The sequence below is a fragment of the Sceloporus occidentalis genome, unplaced genomic scaffold (genome assembly GCF_023333645.1).
Source record: "Sceloporus occidentalis isolate IW3139 unplaced genomic scaffold, rSceOcc1.0.p SCAF_23, whole genome shotgun sequence".
Classification (NCBI taxonomy): Eukaryota; Metazoa; Chordata; class Lepidosauria; order Squamata; family Phrynosomatidae; genus Sceloporus; species Sceloporus occidentalis.
In genome coordinates, this window is record NW_028317003.1 from 13634370 (window position 1) to 13653104 (window position 18735).

Below are 18735 nucleotides of genomic sequence, written 5' to 3' on the forward strand. Positions count from 1 at the left end.
GAAATGATCCGATTCATGATCCGGATCTTCGGATCACTCAGTGTGCCTGCACGGAGTTACTGTTTTCCAGTAACTCCGTGCAGGCACACTAACGATTGGCCCCGCCCCTTTCATTATGAATCCTCCCCCCTGCCTCCAGTGATGGCAATGAAGGCAGAGAGTCGTTCAAAGATTCGGATCATACAGGGATCCGAATCTTACAGTGATCCGGATCACTGTAAGATCCGGGTCATTGTAAGATCCGGATCACTGTAAGATCCGGATCTTTGAACGACTCTCTGCCTTCATTGGCATTCTAATCATTCAGAGAATATCACCATACTGTTATAAATAATACATTAATAATCACTGCCCCCAGGATTTACATTCCCCTTTACCTGCAACTGCACCTTAAGCTAACTTTATTAAATTAATTAAATTAACCCTCACCATTAAATTAACCCTAAACACCCCATCAACCATGACTGCCCCTAAAATTAACCCTTAACACCCCATTAACCATAACTGCCCCCAAATTAACCCTAAACACCCCGTTAAGCATAACTGCCCCCAAATTAACCCTAAACACCCCATTAAGCATAACTGCCCCCAAATTAACCCTAAACACCACATTAAGCATAACTGCCCCCAAATTAACCCTAAACACCCCATTAAGCATAACTGCCCCCAAATTAACCCTAAACACCCCATTAAGCATAACTGCCCCCAAATTAACCCTAAACACCTCATTAAGCATAACTGCCCCTAAATTAACACTAAAGACCCCATTAAGCATAACTACCCCCAAATTAACCCTAAACACCTCATTAAGCATAACTGCCCCTAAATTAACACTAAAGACCCCATTAAGCATAACTGCCCCCAAATTAACCCTAAAGACCTCATTAAGCATAACTGCCCCTAAATTAACACTAAAGACCCCATTAAGCATAACTGCCCCTAAATTATCCCTAAACACCCCATTAAGCATAACTGCCCCTAAATTAACACTAAAGACCCCATCAACCATACCAATTTATTAGGTAATTTATCTGGAGTACATGCAATTAATTTAGGGGCAGTTATGGTTAATGGAGTATTTAGGGTTAATTTCAGGGGCCGTTATGGTTAATGGGATCTTTACGGTTAATTTCAGGGGCAGTTATAGTTGATGGGGTATAATGGTTAATTTTATGCTGATGACTGAGGGTTAATTTAATTAATTTAATAAAGTTAACTGTAGGTGCAGTTATAGGTAAAGGGGGGCAAACTCAGGGGAATCTAAATCCTGGGGGCAGTGTGAACATTATTAATGTATTTATTTATAAAAGTATGGTATCAGTAATATTCTCTGAATGATTCGAATCTCTGTAAGATTCGGATCCTTGTAAGATCCGGATCCCTATAAGATTCGAATCATTCGACTCTTTGAACGACTCTCTGACTCTGTGAGTCATCGTTCCTGTGTGAATTAATGAGCTGTAACCTGACCCCAGAGTCTGTGTCTGAGTGCTCTGCAGATGACTCACAGCTCTAGGATCAGGTTACAGCTGCATGATTCACAGACTGAACCGCTACAAATGAATCGTTCAGTCTAGTGAACCGATTCATCCGGATCACTAAAAAGAACCGGATCAAATCAACGTGTAGCTCGGCTGCTCCTTAGGGCCCATGGCGGCCGCTTAGTAAGGCACGTTAGCCCTGCTGATTATCCGGAAAACGTGCATGACGCTGAAATCCAATCCCTGCACATCTGGGAAGCAGCTGACATCGAGACTCCTCAAATATTAACCCTTTAAAAACCCATTACGTATTCTGCTGTATGGCGTTGCTAATGGTGGCGACCACATGATTCTAATATAATATATAAATAAATACAATTATAAGGAGGGACATAGAATATTAACTGTCACCTATATTCAAGCAGGGATTCAGCTGTGACAAATTAGCCAAAACCACTGATTTCAATGTTCTATAGGGTGGTGCCCTTTAAAGCTTTGGATGTCAAATTCTGTCCATTAAAATAACATGAACTGTACTGGAACATCTTCCCTTTATCACTCCTGTGTTCCAATGGGAGGTTGTGTTCCCTAATCCAAGGTTAAGTTTAAAGGGCGAATTGATCATTAGATGAAATTGTAACAACTATTTTCCCCATTGAACTATACACTGGGTCGTATATATATCATATTATAGGATATATATATATAATATATATATTATAGGATATATTATTATAGTATATACATTAGTATATACACACTTATATATATACACACATACACACATATATATATATATACACACACACTCACAAAAGTGAGACATTGATGGCTGTGTGTTGAGTTATTTTGAAGGGACAGCAAATTTACAGGCTGTACACTCACTACTTTGTCTCACTACAGTGTCATTTCTTCAGTGTTACATGAAAAGATTTAATAAAATACAAAAAAATTATATATATATATTATATGATCGATATCATATATATTAATCTATATATATATCTATATAATCTATTATATATTATCTAATATCAATTATATATATATATATATATCTAATATATTAATATAATACATCATATGATATAATTTAATTTGTAATGTAATATACACACACACAGCTCTTATATATGAATTCACAGTGACTCAACCTTTGACGGTATCTCTGGTATGGTATTTTTTTGGCAAAAGAAGGAGCAGTATGTATTTTTATACACATTATTTTAGTTTAATAAATGAACATTGTGAATACAGAAACTGTTACATAATATGAAATTAAAAAGATGTATAAAAATAAGACAGAACCATAGATTCAGTAATCTACCCAAGGAACTGCAAATACTTGTGAATCTTGTGAAAAATGACGCACACATTGTACGTTGAAAATGCACAGACGCACTGTATATACTGTAAACACTAATGCTATAAAAAATGAATGTTTTTCAAATGCAACCAAATAACATCTATTTTTTTAGATGTTTCATGAGTATTATACCAGTTTTATAAGAGCGACATATATTCTAATAAGTATAGTTGTCCTATTCTTCACACTGGTGGCTCGTGAAATCTTTTCGGAGTTCCGAGTATATTTAGATATAAATCCACACCTCAAAAACCCCCAACCAAGCTGGCCCTTTTTCCCATGTTATTACGACTAACCCAAATCCCACACAGTGTGTTACTTTTTGATTTGTATTAAGTCGCCTTTAACCAGCATCACCCAGTAAATAAGGTTTGAATCACTTTTTTTTTTCTTTCTAGAAAGGAAAATGAAACCAAAATACACTTCGATTCTTTTTTAACTGAAAGCGGGTAAAATTCTGGTCTGCACTATTGGGAGGAGGAACTGTAAGAGGCATTTTTACAACAGCATAGCTTTAGAAGTTTATTACTTGAAAATACTTTCATACGCATATATTAAATGCTACTCTGAAAATAAAAGTGAACTTGAACATTTCACAACATACGCATCCATTTAAACTAAACAAAGAATATCTGATTTTTTTTTCAGAGACTGTTTCTCTGTGAAACCCTCTGCATAGCCCTTGGTCCTTCCCCATTCCATGATGTGGCATAGAAGACCACATAGTTGGCTAGTGTGCAATGGGCATTTACAGGTGGCGGAGTGGTTCAATCATGAACCTAGGTGCTTGAAATGGCATTAGGAGCGTGATCAGTAGGCCTGGTGATACACTGGATGTTTACAAAGAGATGGTTTCACCCTTTACGTTGACAGAATTTAAAAACAATTGTGTGTTCACAGTGAACATGTACAACGGCTACAAATAAACTTACAACAACATTTTTCGATTATTGTTTATGGGTCATCATTATATTTAGAAAATTGCACTGTTCTGATTGGCCAGTAAACTGCAACTTTTTAAGATGACGTATAACTACCATGCAGGCTGTATACTTGTAAACCCATACAGTTACCCACTACCTACCAAAAGTGTGAATGTCCAGATCAGTAACCACCCAGCCCTGTTTGATGGCATATAGAACTGCAAACACAAAGGACAAATTGTTTATTTTTGGAGGAGATTCAATAATATGGAAGATTACGTGAATAGATCGCTGGTAGCTTTGGAGGCACCATATTAAAACAAACCATTGCTGATGTCTGGTTCCTGGCAAAGTGCTGTGTTTTCAGACAAGGTGAGCAATTTTAAATCTGCGTTCTTTTCCCTTCACACCTCATTCTATAATTGCAATCTAGGGGTTTATTCACTAAATTCTGAGATGAAATGTCACAATTAAAAAATGTTATTTATATAATGTATGTATTATGAAGGGTCCTGCCATACAATAAGGGTCAAACTGGCCCTGCATAATGCAGAGTTAAGTGAGTGAGATTAAATTTTTCTGACAGCAACTCACATTACAGTGAAAAAACCCTAGAATTTTGGGACCACATTCATCTTAGTATTGTCAGTTATCTATATTTGCTAGAATTGCATTTACCTTAATATTTACTATTAATAAACAGATGTGATATGTAAATAATTAGGAAAAAGTAAGAACCAAATATCCAGGAAGTAAGCAGATGTTGACAAGGGATGCGGGGAATGAATGAGATTTAAGAGGTGGATAAATAAAAAATATACCTTAAGTAATCGTAGTTAAATTAAGCAGTTTTTATATGTATTCAACATGTAAAAAGAGTGCAATAAACTATAATCTCTGTAATGAGCAAATTCTGGCATACCTAGGGTTTGAAACGCCTATTAATTTATAGCTGAAAGGCTTTCCAAATAAAACATATTAAACAACAGAACTAAGGACATAGTGCTTAACCAAAATGATCCAAGGGGCCACACAGTAAGCAAATATTGACCATTTCTAAACAGCCCGGCAAAAAAAAAAAATCTATAAAAAGTCTTATTACCTGATAAAAGTAATAATTGCAAAGAGATGATCAGTCCAATCTGCTGAATTAATCGCACCGCTAGGATACGAAGGGTTAAGAGAATATATAACCTTTTTTTTATTGCGTGACTTTACCAGTCTGAAAAGTTTGTTTTCAACACAAAAAAAATGGATGTTTATTTCTGTATGAAAATAGTAGTCTTATTTTGGGCATTACGTCTTCCCCGCAGCAGCGATCTTTATGTTTCTAGTGTTTCCTCATTCGCTCCACACGTGTCCACCACGCAGATTAAGCAGCTAGTCACTGGGAAGGCACGGACCTTGGAGTTGGCGACCCACTTGTCCGTTTCTGTGTTGTATTCCAAAATGTGTCCCAAGCGCCCTACTCCTTGGAAGCCCGCCAGAACATAAATGACAGAGCTCACAGCGGCACATTTCACCGTCACGCCTTTCCACGGCATAGGGGACACCAGCTTCCACTCGTTAAGTTTGATATCATAATACTCCACGCTGTCCAAGCCACCTAAAAGAAACAGCACAAGGACAAAAGCTAGGATCACATGTCAGCTTTAAAGCAGATGTCACACTGTATTTATTATCACTTATTAGTGCAATAATAATACATAATAATAAAACACATAAATGCCTTTAAGCTAAACAATAGTGCACAATGTCATGGAAAACCATTTTAGTGCATCACATAAGGTCAATCTAGAAGTAGCAGATACCAATATCATATTCTAGAAATATCTTGAAAATTGTAACCCTCACATCTTCCATTAAACCTGAGATCAGCGCCTGTGTAGTAATTTGTTTAGTTTAATAACCGACGCCATACATCCACACTTTAAAACATAGGTTTAAGTATCTTAACCGTCCTCCTTTTGTATTCTTTTCTCAGTATTTGTAGGCACTTGCTGAGCTGTTTGCCAACCCAAACCTATTTACCTACGATCTGCAAAAGAGCAAAAAATACACAGAAGAATTACCTAAGCCATTTTGCCCACCAATGGCAAATATTTTATCTTTCACGAACACCAACCCATGGTTTTTCCGAGCTTCTATCATGGGACATAGTTCAGTCCACCTAAAAATAACAAAAAAGACAAAATCGAACCTTGTGGTTATTAGTGCAATGTTATTAGTGTAATGGAACGGGTAAATCAATATGGTTATATTGGACATTTATTTAAAAGTGCATTCATCCTTGTGAAACATTTAGTTTATGAATACATTGACCTACTAACTGTAGCATGAACACACTGGCCATGTTTTCCAGGACACATATTGCTGACAAGCCTAGATAAAATGCTGCCCTGTATTATGTGGGATCTATAACTGACTAATTGGTTCCCTTCCATACGTCTATATATCCCACATTCTGCAGGGCAGCATTTTATCTGGGCTGGTCAACAATATGTAAAAAATATATACGTGTCCTGGAAAACATGGCAGATGTGGTCATCCTACTACTAAGGTCAATTACTATTACGTGGCCATGTCTTCCACAAATGTTAATGACAAGGTCCAGCATGATTTAAGTATTACATTTTTTGCGGTCATTCAAATGGATTTCTAATTAAGAAATCTGTCATCTAAAAAGAATTTGATTAGAGAAGCACTGATAAATATATACATTCTATAACACAGCCCTAAATAGCCTCTGCATGAATGCACACCCTGAATAGAAGTGAAGGCGATTGGATCTTGTTAGTGCTGCACATCCAGACAACAGCAAGCAAGGAGTCAAAGTCTGGATTTCCTTATATCCACTAAGGGAGTATTTAATATTATTGCAAAAAGGTTTGCAAGAGAGACAAAACTTTTTAACAGGTAGCATTACAAATGAGTTTTCCATGCATGAAGGGTTAAGCTGGTCATTCAGAGACCTGACTGCCAAGGGGATAGTTATATTTTGTAAAGATTCTGTGGCTCTGACCCATAAATTACTCCTCGAAACGGGCTTGGGACACAAGTAAAACATCTTGTACAAACTCACGTTTCCGTTGCAGGATCGTACACTTCACAGCAGTTCAGCACTCTCCCCGAAACGTTGTTTCCCAAGCTTCCTCCACATACATAGATGAGTCCGTTTGCCTCTACCATGCCGTGGCTGCAGCGCTGGGTCAGCATGCTAGGCTTTGTGTGCCAGCTCTCGGTCCTCGTATCATAGCACTCAAACAGGTACAGAGCAGAATTTCCTTAAGAGGGAGAAAAATATTTGCCTACTTCGGTTTGCATTTTAGCTTGCTAGATAACAAAACAGATTGGGGGTTCTCCGCTGCCTAAAACTAGCAACATAGGAATGATCAGTGAATCAGAAAACTCCCAAAACCGCAACAGTGATGACATAGGCCATCTGAGATTAGAGGAATAAGTAACAGGCTTCCCAAAATTGCTTGATCTTTTGATGCAGTAGCAAGCTAAGTAACTTGTGCATTTGGATTCATACGAATCGAAAACAAAGCCAGACTCCCACGAATTGGACAAATTTTCGGCCTTCATTTGTGGGTCCACATTCACTCCCGCTCTCTAAACCTTTTCCTACCTTCTCTGCATCTTCTTCTCTCTTCAATCTTAAATCTTCTTCCGCATCTTGGCGGACATAACCCAGCAACTTTCGCCAAAATGGAGGCGCTTGCAGGGATGTCCTCTCCACCGACTGGATGATCAGGGAGGAGGTAACTGCAGCGCCGCCATTTTGGTGGAAGTTGCCGAGTTATGTCTGGAAAAAATGAGGATGAAGAAAGAATGATTGAAGATAGAAAAGAGAAACAGAAGATGCAACATTCGATTATGGATAAAGAAAGCAGGTTTTGCAGCACAGCAGCAAATTCTGTGTCAGGTGTTTTATTCTTTGGAAGAGCACACAGTATTCACGGAGGACACTTATACGCATTGTTCTATAGAAGGGGTGTTAGGGACATCTTTAAAAGGGTCAGCCTACTGTCCCAAACCACCATGCATATTAAAGGAACAAGCTGCTGCTTCTCCCATTGAACAGAATGGGAGTTCTACTGAGAAGAATATTCCTGCACCAATTATCATTTAGTAAAATGCACTGGAGCCCATGCAACATTGGATTGACTATGCATTTAACACGTAAATAGGACGGACTCCTTTAAAGTACTTAGTATGTACTTTAATATGCATTTTTTTATTTTGTAAAGGAAACAATTAAAAACACCTATTTTTCAAGTTTTGGCTGCTTATTGTAGCCGGTCACTGGAACGAAAGCTCTCCCTTGGAAATCAATGGAATATTTTAGCTGAAGTTGATCCCTTTTAACAGGCCAACATAGAACAAGATGTAAAGTTACATGGGCCTTTTCTATTAAATGAGGCACTCCATTTTTAGGCTAACACAGCTATATCCATTTTTCTTATATGAAATCGGAGGGTGCCATATGTGCAGTGGGATCTATTAGAACCTCTGGAAATCTTTTGTTGGCAAGCACTGAAGCTGACTGGATGTGAATACCTCAGCCAAAAGACAATGAGGTTGGGGGTCGGAGAATGATCCAAATAGAGAGTATTCTGATGAATCCATCAATGCATTTGGATTAAAGCATGTTTTACTTAAACTAAGACCTGTCCACTTTCAGGATACTATCACTTTGGATTTCTGTTTTTGGAACACTTGTCTAGATAATGGAAAGGTCTCTCACCTACTTCTGAGCCCCCTGATGTGTAGATTTTGCCCTCGGCGGCGCACGCAGCTAGGCTGTCACGTGGTGTTGGCGGCCCCAGTTTGGAGTACCAAGAGTCTTTCACAACATTGTAGCAGTCCATCCTCTTTATCGGGAAGAGCTGAGAACCACCCAAAATATAAACCACGTTGTCCCAAAAAACGCATGCTGCATCTCGTCGCTTCTCGAAGGGGCAGCGAATGTCAGTCCAGCTGTAATCCTGTTAGTAGAGAAAAACCTGGATATAAATCTTGTATATAATAATGGTTTCCCCATTGCAAATGGAACAAAAATAAGTTATGTCACTTGATATCAATTACCTTAAAGATGGCGTTTTCCTTCGGCTTAAAGGACATACACGCTTAACATATCTTGGCCATGGTTTCACATTTAGAACCTTGTCCCGGAATAGGCCTTTATAAAAATACCCCACTGAATATTAGCCAATTAACTATAACCATCAACATACTTGCCTTTGGATTAAAGTATCTACAGGATTGAGGCTGTGAGCCACCGAACAAGGCAATTCGATAATCATGTTTCTTTCTCCTTGGTCTAGTTCCATCTACCAATTCTTCTCGGTCTTCTGGAGAGAGCAGATGATATCGCATCCCACCTGCGAGTAAAAAATATTAAGAGCAATGTACTCATTATATAGTAACCTGTGCAAGACAGACAGACTTGTGCCTACGTTTTTGTCTCTACATTACTGGGTCCACCTTTTGTTGTAATTGGAATTTAGTTTTGCCAACTTTTTTATTTGAAAAGGAACATTCAAATCTGACATTTTAAATAAAACAAAAATAAGGGAAACATATTTTATGTGAGTCATCTCCTGACAAAAGGCATCCTAATCCATGTCATGATATAGCATCCCACGTGGACCATGCTCAGAAGTCACCACAAAGCCTGATATACAATACCGCACATCTCGGGTCTTATCAAATAAATGCCTAGAAAGCAAACTAGAAAGAAAGAAAACTATTGATGGCGATTCAAGATACACAGATTATTAATGCATGGGTACTGCATATGTAATATTATAGTATACAATATGTTATGACGGCGGGGCAGGAAGATATGACTCGCATGGAGGGTTATCTCTAGAACTGATTTTATCAGACTGATGGGGGATGTATTGATGAAGACAGACCCCAATCCATATTATGTAATCTACATGCTATTTATTGTAATAGTAAATGTTTGCTTATCAATTGTAACATTTACTGTTATTCTGTCTCCTTAAATCATAACCCCTCCCCCGATTAAACATCAAAATTCTGAATTTGGTCCTCTGTTCAGCTTCACTACAAATACCAGATATCCTCTCCAAATGCGTTCTTTATTTTCAAACATCAACATACGCCACTTCCACCTGCTGATACTTTGAAGGCACCAGCCGAAGCAACAGATACAAAACTGTGTTTAGAGTCTACTAGAAAGAGAGAAGGGATCCAAAACAATGCCAAGCTTACTCACTTATCACCATTTTCAGGCATTCCGGGTTGTCTTGTATCAGAGGCTCGGCCTGCACAGTTTTGCTTAAGAAGTTCTTGGAAATGAGAGGAAATCTGACTTTAGCAAGAATATCCACCATGTATGGCTGGCGGTTTGGCTCATCGTATTTTAACCATCTGACGGCTGCATCATACACCTAAAAACATTGACAAAGTAGAAAAAAACCACATGCCCTTGAATTTACGTTAAATAGCATTACACTATAAAAAAGTATAAAATAATCACAGGTATACAATGCCCAGCTGAACACACAGTAATATTGTTCTGTCTGATGTAATTTAACAAGTTACCTTTGGACAAAATCATTACATTAATTTATTATCATTTTAATGATCTACACTAGAAGTAATTTGGAATAGGGAATGTGTTGAACACGTCATTTTCCCGTTTACTTGTAGGGTAGGCTCCACCAGGTTGAGTGGCTAGGTGGGTGCTGTGAATAACGGGTTGAGGTGGTAGAGGGCAGCACTGTAAGGTTTCTTTCTATGTTACATGCAGGGTGGGGGCGCTGGAGAAGTGGTTTGTAGGGGTCTGGAAACCTTAGCACTTGTCCTGTAACCCACGCCTGATTCTTTTCTGCAGATCGCATATTATTGCCGATATTACAGTGCATCTTAAAGAGCTTTCTGCTACCAGGGTGTTCCTGATGGAGGAGTGGTGACTTTTTCCCCCTTCTTTGGGGTTCATAATTTTTCTAAAACCAATCAGTCCCACAAGGTGGTAACTGAACTAAACCAAGTGTATTTCGCATTGGTCATTTCTTATTTTTATTCTCCTTTGTTTATGCCTATCTTGGTATGTTTATATAATAGTTCCTTAATGTTATACCTGATCCTCTGCGCGAACAGTCAGGGTGTCTTGGTTTAAAAGATGGGTAACACGTTTCACATCCAGCTGCAGGAACTCATCTGTCTTGTAAACTTCAGTGAAATGCTGATGGATGAAGTCGTCTGCTGTAGCCTTCAGCTCAGGGCAATCAAGACATTCTGCTAAAACACTAATCCCTAGGAATGAAAGTACAACAGTTCGTTTGAGCCGCTAGACAAAAACATTAAAAGAATTTTATGTAGGTAGCACATTTTGGAGTTGCAACTAAAAAGTGGTCTATGTAGGCACAGAGAGCCTCTTCTTACCCAGACAGTTGGAAGCATCTACTTGCTCCTTCAGGAAGTCCACACACATTCTCTTGACGGGTTCAATCTGGTATTGATTGGCAGCATCCAACAAGGACTGTACGTTGTTACTATTTACTGATATCCTACAAGAATTAAGCGAAATAACCTTACCCCTTTGTGCACAGCAAATATTTCACAACTGCATGGGCTGCAACAACTAGTAGCTAATGGTCCAATGATGTACCCTTTAGATAAAATAGTCAATAGGCTTTAAATCTGAGGACTCTATGCATGGCTTTACTCAGCATTGCTGCCAGACTAATATTAGGAGGCAAACACATTGTATCTGTAGTGATAATACCTATCACCCTCTACCACACAGGGAATGCCAAATCTAATCTACTAATCCCTTGCAGAATAATTCTCATTCACTCATTCAGGCAGCATGTTACTGGCACCAGTGACCTTCACTACCTGTTAGCAGGATCTGCATGTCTGCCCATTAAGTTATTCCTCCCCTTGGGTGCTTGATGGGAGCAGTTTCCCTAGGAGGGCATTGAAGAGTTCAGGGTTGATGGGTTCAGGGTTGGTGGTTTCACTACCAACTGCTTTAGTTAGGTAAAATAGTATTTTACCTTTAAACCAAATGTATCAAACAATACCAATTGAAAACATACAAGGAACACGTTCTAGGTTACTTAATAACTTCATGATGGTAACACCGAGCTGGCGACAGATCCCCTTTGGTCAGTATAAAGCCACAGAAATCCCCCAAAATCTGTCCGAGCACAGAAAGATACCTTGCGGTATAGGCGAACTCCACCAGCTGCTCTATGATATCAGGCTCTGCATCTTTCAGCTCCACCTCAAAAGACTTTGATTCAAGCATATTCGCTGCAAGAAAAAAAACCGGAAGATAAAAAGTGTTCATTTAATTTGGGTAAATCAACAAAAAATTTAAATGTCATGGATTTCCATGGTGTTCCATAAATTCTGCTTCTATACGTCTTACAACATGACTGGTGACAGCCTGCACCTTCAGGATTATCGAAGAGTCGTCTTTCAGCACTTAATGCGGAAGCCAGGAGCGGGAGGAACCAGACACACAGGATAGATGGGTTTAAGATGAAAGGGGGGCCCGGTAGGAGGCAGCCAAGTTGGAAACATTCACAGACTTCAAAAACCTGACCCTAAAAACCACGTGAATTGATTGTCATAACGAGAGCTGCCAGGGGTGTGCATGGGTGCGACTTAAATAATCATATACTGCAAGAATTGGACAAGGGCCATACACAGCTTTTATGCAAGAACAGAGATGTGGGTGCATAAAAACACAAACCATAGGACCAAAATACTGGTTTTACATTAAAAAACAGTTTTAAATTGGTTTTGACAACAATACTGACGCCCATTGAACTTGGCCCCAGCAACCAGTAAGCCCCATTGACTCACAAAGCGGTTAGAGAAAGTGACTTTTATGTATCAAGTATGTGAAGGATACTCACTGGTGAACATTAGGTTAAAGAAATGACTGGCCGCTGCCAATACTACTCGATGAGCTGGAATCTTCCGGTCTTGCACCATAAGAATGACATCGCAAAGGGTTTTCTAATCAAACAATAAATACATTATTATTACACAATCAAGTTACTTCTTCCACTGCATACAAAAGAAATTAGAAGAGGAAGGAGAAGTAATGGATATTAGACCAGCTAAAGCACAATAAATATGGATTCTAATAAATCACACAACAATATTACCCAGAAATCTACTACAACAAAGGGAGAGTTCTTAGAAGACTCCTTGATTTCACTATACATTATGATGGTCTAACAACAGTTATGGTACAGAACGAGCTTGGCTTACCCTGTATAATGTATACTTAAGTGAGATTTAGTCAATCTCATCATCCATGAATGGTGTATTAAACAGGGTCAGCTCAGCCCTTCTTGCTGAAAAAACACAAGTGTATGCCCTTCCTAACAAATAACCCCCTTTTGTTTCTCTAAGTCCAAATTCTTACGTGACGCACTGTTATGTAATTTTTATCTGTTATACAGTGCTATACCTGATATGACCAAACGTATGTAGACACCCCTTCCTATTACTGAGTTTAGGTGTTTCAGCCACACATACTGCTAGCAGGGGTATAAAACCAAGCACATTGGCAGCCATCTCCATAGACAAACATTGGCAGTAGAACGGGTCGCACTGAAGAGCTCAGTCGCTTTAAACATGGCGCTGTCATAGGATGGCACCTTTGCCACAAGTCAGGTCGTGAGATCTGCCACGCCAGATCCGCCCCAGTCAACTGTGAAGCGGACGTGTCTAGGAGTAACAACGGCTCAGCCACAAAGCGGTAGACCACGCAGAGAGCAGGCCGCCAAACACTGAAGGACTTTAAATAAAGTTTAAATGCTTGTCCTTTGCAGCATCACTCACTACAGAGTTCCAAACCACCTCTGGAAACAACTGGAATTTGGAAGTCTGATGGACGAAAACAGGTTTGGTGAATGCCAGGAGAACCCTACCTATTGGAATGCATAGTGCATACTGCAAAGTTTTGTGAAATGGGGATAATGATCTGGCCCACTTAGTTCTACGTTAATGCTATAGCATTTAAAGACATTTTAGACGATTGTATGCTTCCAACTTTGTGGGAACAGTTTGGGAAGACCCTTTTCTATACCAGCATGACTGTGCCCCAGCAAAGCAAGGTCCATGAAGACATGGTTGGATGAGTTTGGTGTTGAAGAACTTGACTGGCCGCACAGACCCCTGACCTCAACCCCATTGAATACGTTTCAGATGAATATTAATGCCCATGGGTTTGGAATGGGATGTCCAACAAGTTCATATAAGTTTGGTCATACAGTGTCTAAATCAATAAATGATAATTCCATTATGCACGTGCCACCGATGTGTGTGTGAGACCAGATTTTCAACAAGGCAGATGCATAGAAAGACACCTATATTGTTAATTAAAGAACTGGGATGTGACTCTGCTTCTCTCCTGTTTCACTTCCCCCATCCGACAAGATTGTAAGCTCGCAAGAGCAGGGCCCCCTTCTCCTTTTGTACCAGTTATTGTTTGTGATTTTAAAATGATCCTAGCTGGGGCTCTATAAATAAATGTATTGTAGTCTGTATCGGAGAGCCAGAGCTCTATATCCAGGCTCCATGCACCCAGTTGGAGATATGCAGAGTACATATACCGACTGCATACTGCCAACCCAAAATGTAAGAAGTCATTCACCAGACTGTGACGGGCATCCAGTCAACTTCACCAAACATGAGCGATGGGATATATTTACAAAATCTGGCATATTGAATAACGTAAGGATGTTTTGAAGGCACTATAAGGTACTCTTTTGAATACTTTTAGAACTATATCACTAGAAAGATGTTTCTTAGTACTTCAGATGTGCCAACCTTGCCTAGAAATATTGTAATCATATTTTAACCCAAATGAAATTTTTCCCATGTTTTGTTGATTGTTAACCTTAAATCATGTGACATACAAAGAGAATAGACTGAACGTTTTTGTTGTCATAGCAACATCATCTAAAAAGCTTCCACTTTACTAGTGTGTGAATAAACCCTTTGAGGAAATCCGTGTAAGATCTGCTTAAGTCCCTTGAGGCAATCGGTTGATGTCCGTCTCGGTGGACGGTGCTTTTAAGTAGGCGTGAGTGCGAAGGAAACAATTTTTATGACTTAACAGAAATACACAGAAAAGGATATGTAAGGACAGATATTTGAAGTGTAAAAAAGTTTGTCACGGGTGATCGAGAAACGTATGAAAATATTTTGCTCTTCTGCTTCAACCACTTTGCAACACAGCTCTTCCTATGCAAATGTTATTTGTGGTTTAATGAGCCAAAAAACATCACCGGTACATTAATGTTCACCGTGTTTTGCAATTTTTTTAAAATATATATATTTATTCCTATCTATAGTCATATAGATATAACAGATTGGGTTGTTTTTTTATTAAATATTATTGGAAGAATTATAAATATTAATTGAAAAGAAGAAACAGTGAAAGAAAGAAAAATAAAATGTGAAGAATTTACTACCCTGACCGAAAATTAGCAGCCAGTTTGAACCAGGAAGAGAAACGTCCAAAGAGTTCAATTAAAGATGACACGGAAGGCTAGGCTGTCCAATATCGTTTTTAAGAGTCATAAAAGTCAACAATAGTGAAAAATATGCTAAAAGTGGTGTCCTTATGGAGTGACTAAAGTATATTACAGAGGCATTAACGGTTGTGAACATTCTTATTGTATATGGTTTGCTATAGCACCATCATATCCCGCAGCGCTGTACAATGGGTTAACAGGACATAACAAGTAGTATATCACCTGGCAATTGGACTTACAGAAACCAGAAAACATCAATAATGTACATACATAAAACCCCCACCTCATTGCATTGTTAATAACTATAATAAGCGCCGTTACAAGAAGTACAAGGATCATCCGTAACGTTATCTTACTCACAAACTATCCCATCCTTTCCCTCTCCGCACCTCAGACTGTAGACTAAGCTCCTTGCGTATCGTAATCCTCTGTCTGAGACTGCTTGGTGTGAACGACTGGGTCGGGCTGTCACTTTATCCAGTTACAGACGCTGCCTCGTCTATTAGTATTTAGTTTCATTTACTAACATGATCTGATATCTGAAGATGGCACATCTAGGGTTATGCCGCTGTGTCTTACCTTTCAGCGGGCTGACATTTGTACAGCAACACAAACTAATAGTTATCTTAAGCTTAGAATATTTTCTTCTACTTGGGTGGGCGTCATTAAACTAAAGGCTTGTGATGCTTAAAAGAATATTACTTTAATCAAATCTCACAATGCAACTAAAGAAACCCATGTCATTGTGTTCAAATATTAGAAGAAATAATACATCCATATTCAAATGTCACATAATATGTATTCTATGGGAAAGGTATCTTAACTTCCTATCCCCAAAATCTGCATGATTATTCCTCCCCAATAAGTTCTCTCTCATGTATAGTGATGTTGTTGATTCAGCCAGGCTCTGTGGAGGAGGCACGGCAAACTATTCAGTACAAAATTGTAGACTTGTTATTGTGCAAGACACCCACAATGCAAAACACCACGATTTGACAACTACATTAATAAATATACAATTGATAAATATATCAATGAATTGATGTGTTTATTCCACCTCGTATAAAAAGAAAACAGCTGATTCCCCTGGGTATCCAGAGGTATCCGCCACAGAGGGGTTGTTCCATTTACAAGCGCGCATGTAATACATACTACACTCCAAATCCAACTTGGGCTTTAGGGTCTCTTCATGTTTATTACGCATATGACAGGCTGTAAAAACAGACTTTTTGGTGCTAACTCTCTTTCTCAATGCATAAGGTCTGGAGTGATAAATGGAAGGTATCTGTTCTAAGTAACTTATGAGAATTTGCTGCTGTGGCTGTAAGCACCCAAAAGGTGCACAATACCCACTACATTTGTGTTCTCCTCATCCTCAACACCTGTATGGACCATCCACCAGTTCAAAGGGGACATCTGTAAGACATCTCCATCAAACCCATCGGGCCGTGGATATGATGGCGCTATATAAAATATTAATAATGAATAAAAGGTATCCTGACTCTACGACGAAACCCAGATGGGCCTAATGTTTTTTTAAAATCTGCTGTCAAACTCTAAGTTTCCAAATTCCTTTTTTGATTCCTGAAAACAAAAAGGCCAAATTGAGAATCAGGGGTGAAGGCGACTTATATTACCATCGTCTTTAAAAAAATAAAAAGTTATTTGGGTAGAAATAGTAATTTTGCATCCGAATTGTTTGGCAGGTGTATAGTTTTCATTTTAGTAATTAGTAAAGAAGGCCTTCTAAAGAGCCCAATTGTATCATTCAATGTGGGGAACAGCGGAGCCCCCTCCGTCCATTGCAGCCATCTGCTTCTACACAAAACCTGTTACTGTGCTATAAATGGATCCGAGGAACATTCCGGCTTTTAACTTGTAATCCATTAGTGCTGCAAGCAATCCAAACGGCGGGCATGATTAACATGCGCAGACGCCACAATACACTCACACTGTATTGTTATGCAAAACAATAGAGTTCCACTGCATACAAGAAACACAATAAAATATTATTTAATGTCATCCCTTGGCAACGGCCACATCATACAATAACTAAGTATTATTATTCATTCCTTTGGTTTATTTAATAATAATAATAATAATATGCGTAGTAAGAGGACGCAGAACTTCACTCATTGTATTTAGAAGTTTCTTGTAGAGAGATGAATCACCTGCATGGCTGCTCTGTGCCAAAATAATGTCATTGTATTAAACCAGCACCTGGCTGTGATGTCACCGCAGTCTCCTTGGAGACAGAGTATGACAGCACACATAAACCAAGCAAGCCATTAACCAATACAGCGCCGGATGGGCGGGCAAAGCAGCCACCAGCCGGCACGTAAAGGGTGCCAAATAACTAGCGGGGGCCATTTACCTGTTTCCGCATGACATTCATCACTCCCATAAAACTCGCCAGCAGTTTAGCTTCTTCCCTGGCCGCGAATTTCTTTTCGGTTTTCTTCTTGCTCGAGTTTTTCTCTGATCCCTGCGTTGCCATCCTTTACCGCGGCCACCCACTACCTCCCAGGATTTCCCCGATCCCCCGTCCCTTCCCGTTATTGCTGCTTACCGGCACACCAACCGACCCGCAACCTCCAATAATAACAACATTAAACGGAGAGAGGTAAGGCAGCAGGAGACAGCGGGGCCAGGGCCGGACGGCACACAGTGTGCAGGACCCACGGCTGCGCTCCTATTGGCTGCCAGAAATCACAGCTCGCTTCGGGATTGGCTCAGCGGGGCGCTTTGTTTTCTATGTTGTGCTGCGGTTACATTACAAAGGGAGGTGTGCAGCGTTTATTAGGCTCTTATTGGGAAGGTGTGAGATGTTATAAAGGCCTGGGCCGAGGCTTCCCCGCAGCACTCCCGGGGACGAAGGAGAAACATAGGGGGACTAGGGGTGGGAGTTGATACAACTAGCGGTGACGTTTGTGCACATGTGCAATGCCCCGCCTCACTATGTACAAACTACTGCGCAGACTCGGCCCTGGGCGCAATGTGGCCTAGTGTCAGGCCCTGTATTATTTGATCATAGATGATCGGGATGTTGTTAGCTCTGTTCTAGGTTCTCTCTCTAGAATAATGGGGTAGGGGTACTGCATCTCACCTCCCTGCACCCATACCTTAAAGGGCCAAATGATACCCGCAGTGACCTCAGTATTCAGACGGCTCTGCCATACAAATGCATTAAGCTGCTGCAGAGGTTTTGATGATGGGTGATATACAGCTTCCTCATTATTATTATTATCTGTTATTTATATAGCGCCAGCCGTTTACGCAGCGCTTAATACAATACATAAATTCAAGGGGAATGATAAGATGAGAATTGACAGACTAAGACAAACCAATACATTAGGTGAAGAGAGCCCGGCTCGCAAGCGAACGATCTTGAGGGAATGGGGTAACAAACATAAGGCACA

General features: G+C 39.6%; 1 protein-coding gene across 1 annotated transcript; it reads right to left on the bottom strand.

Annotated features, from left to right (window-relative positions):
• Nucleotides 1–5092: 5092 nt before the first annotated feature.
• On the bottom strand, nucleotides 5093–17813 carry LOC149300840 (kelch-like protein 7). Its single transcript, XM_089484844.1, has 11 exons — nucleotides 17691–17813; nucleotides 12680–12782; nucleotides 11975–12068; nucleotides 11193–11317; nucleotides 10888–11063; nucleotides 10021–10195; nucleotides 9015–9157; nucleotides 8521–8761; nucleotides 6853–7054; nucleotides 5843–5940; nucleotides 5093–5376 (listed from the first exon to the last, which is right to left on the bottom strand). Exons 1-11 carry the CDS (start codon nucleotides 17811–17813, stop codon nucleotides 5093–5095), a joined length of 1764 nt encoding a protein of 587 aa, XP_089340970.1.
• Between the last annotated feature and the right edge of the window lie 922 nt (nucleotides 17814–18735).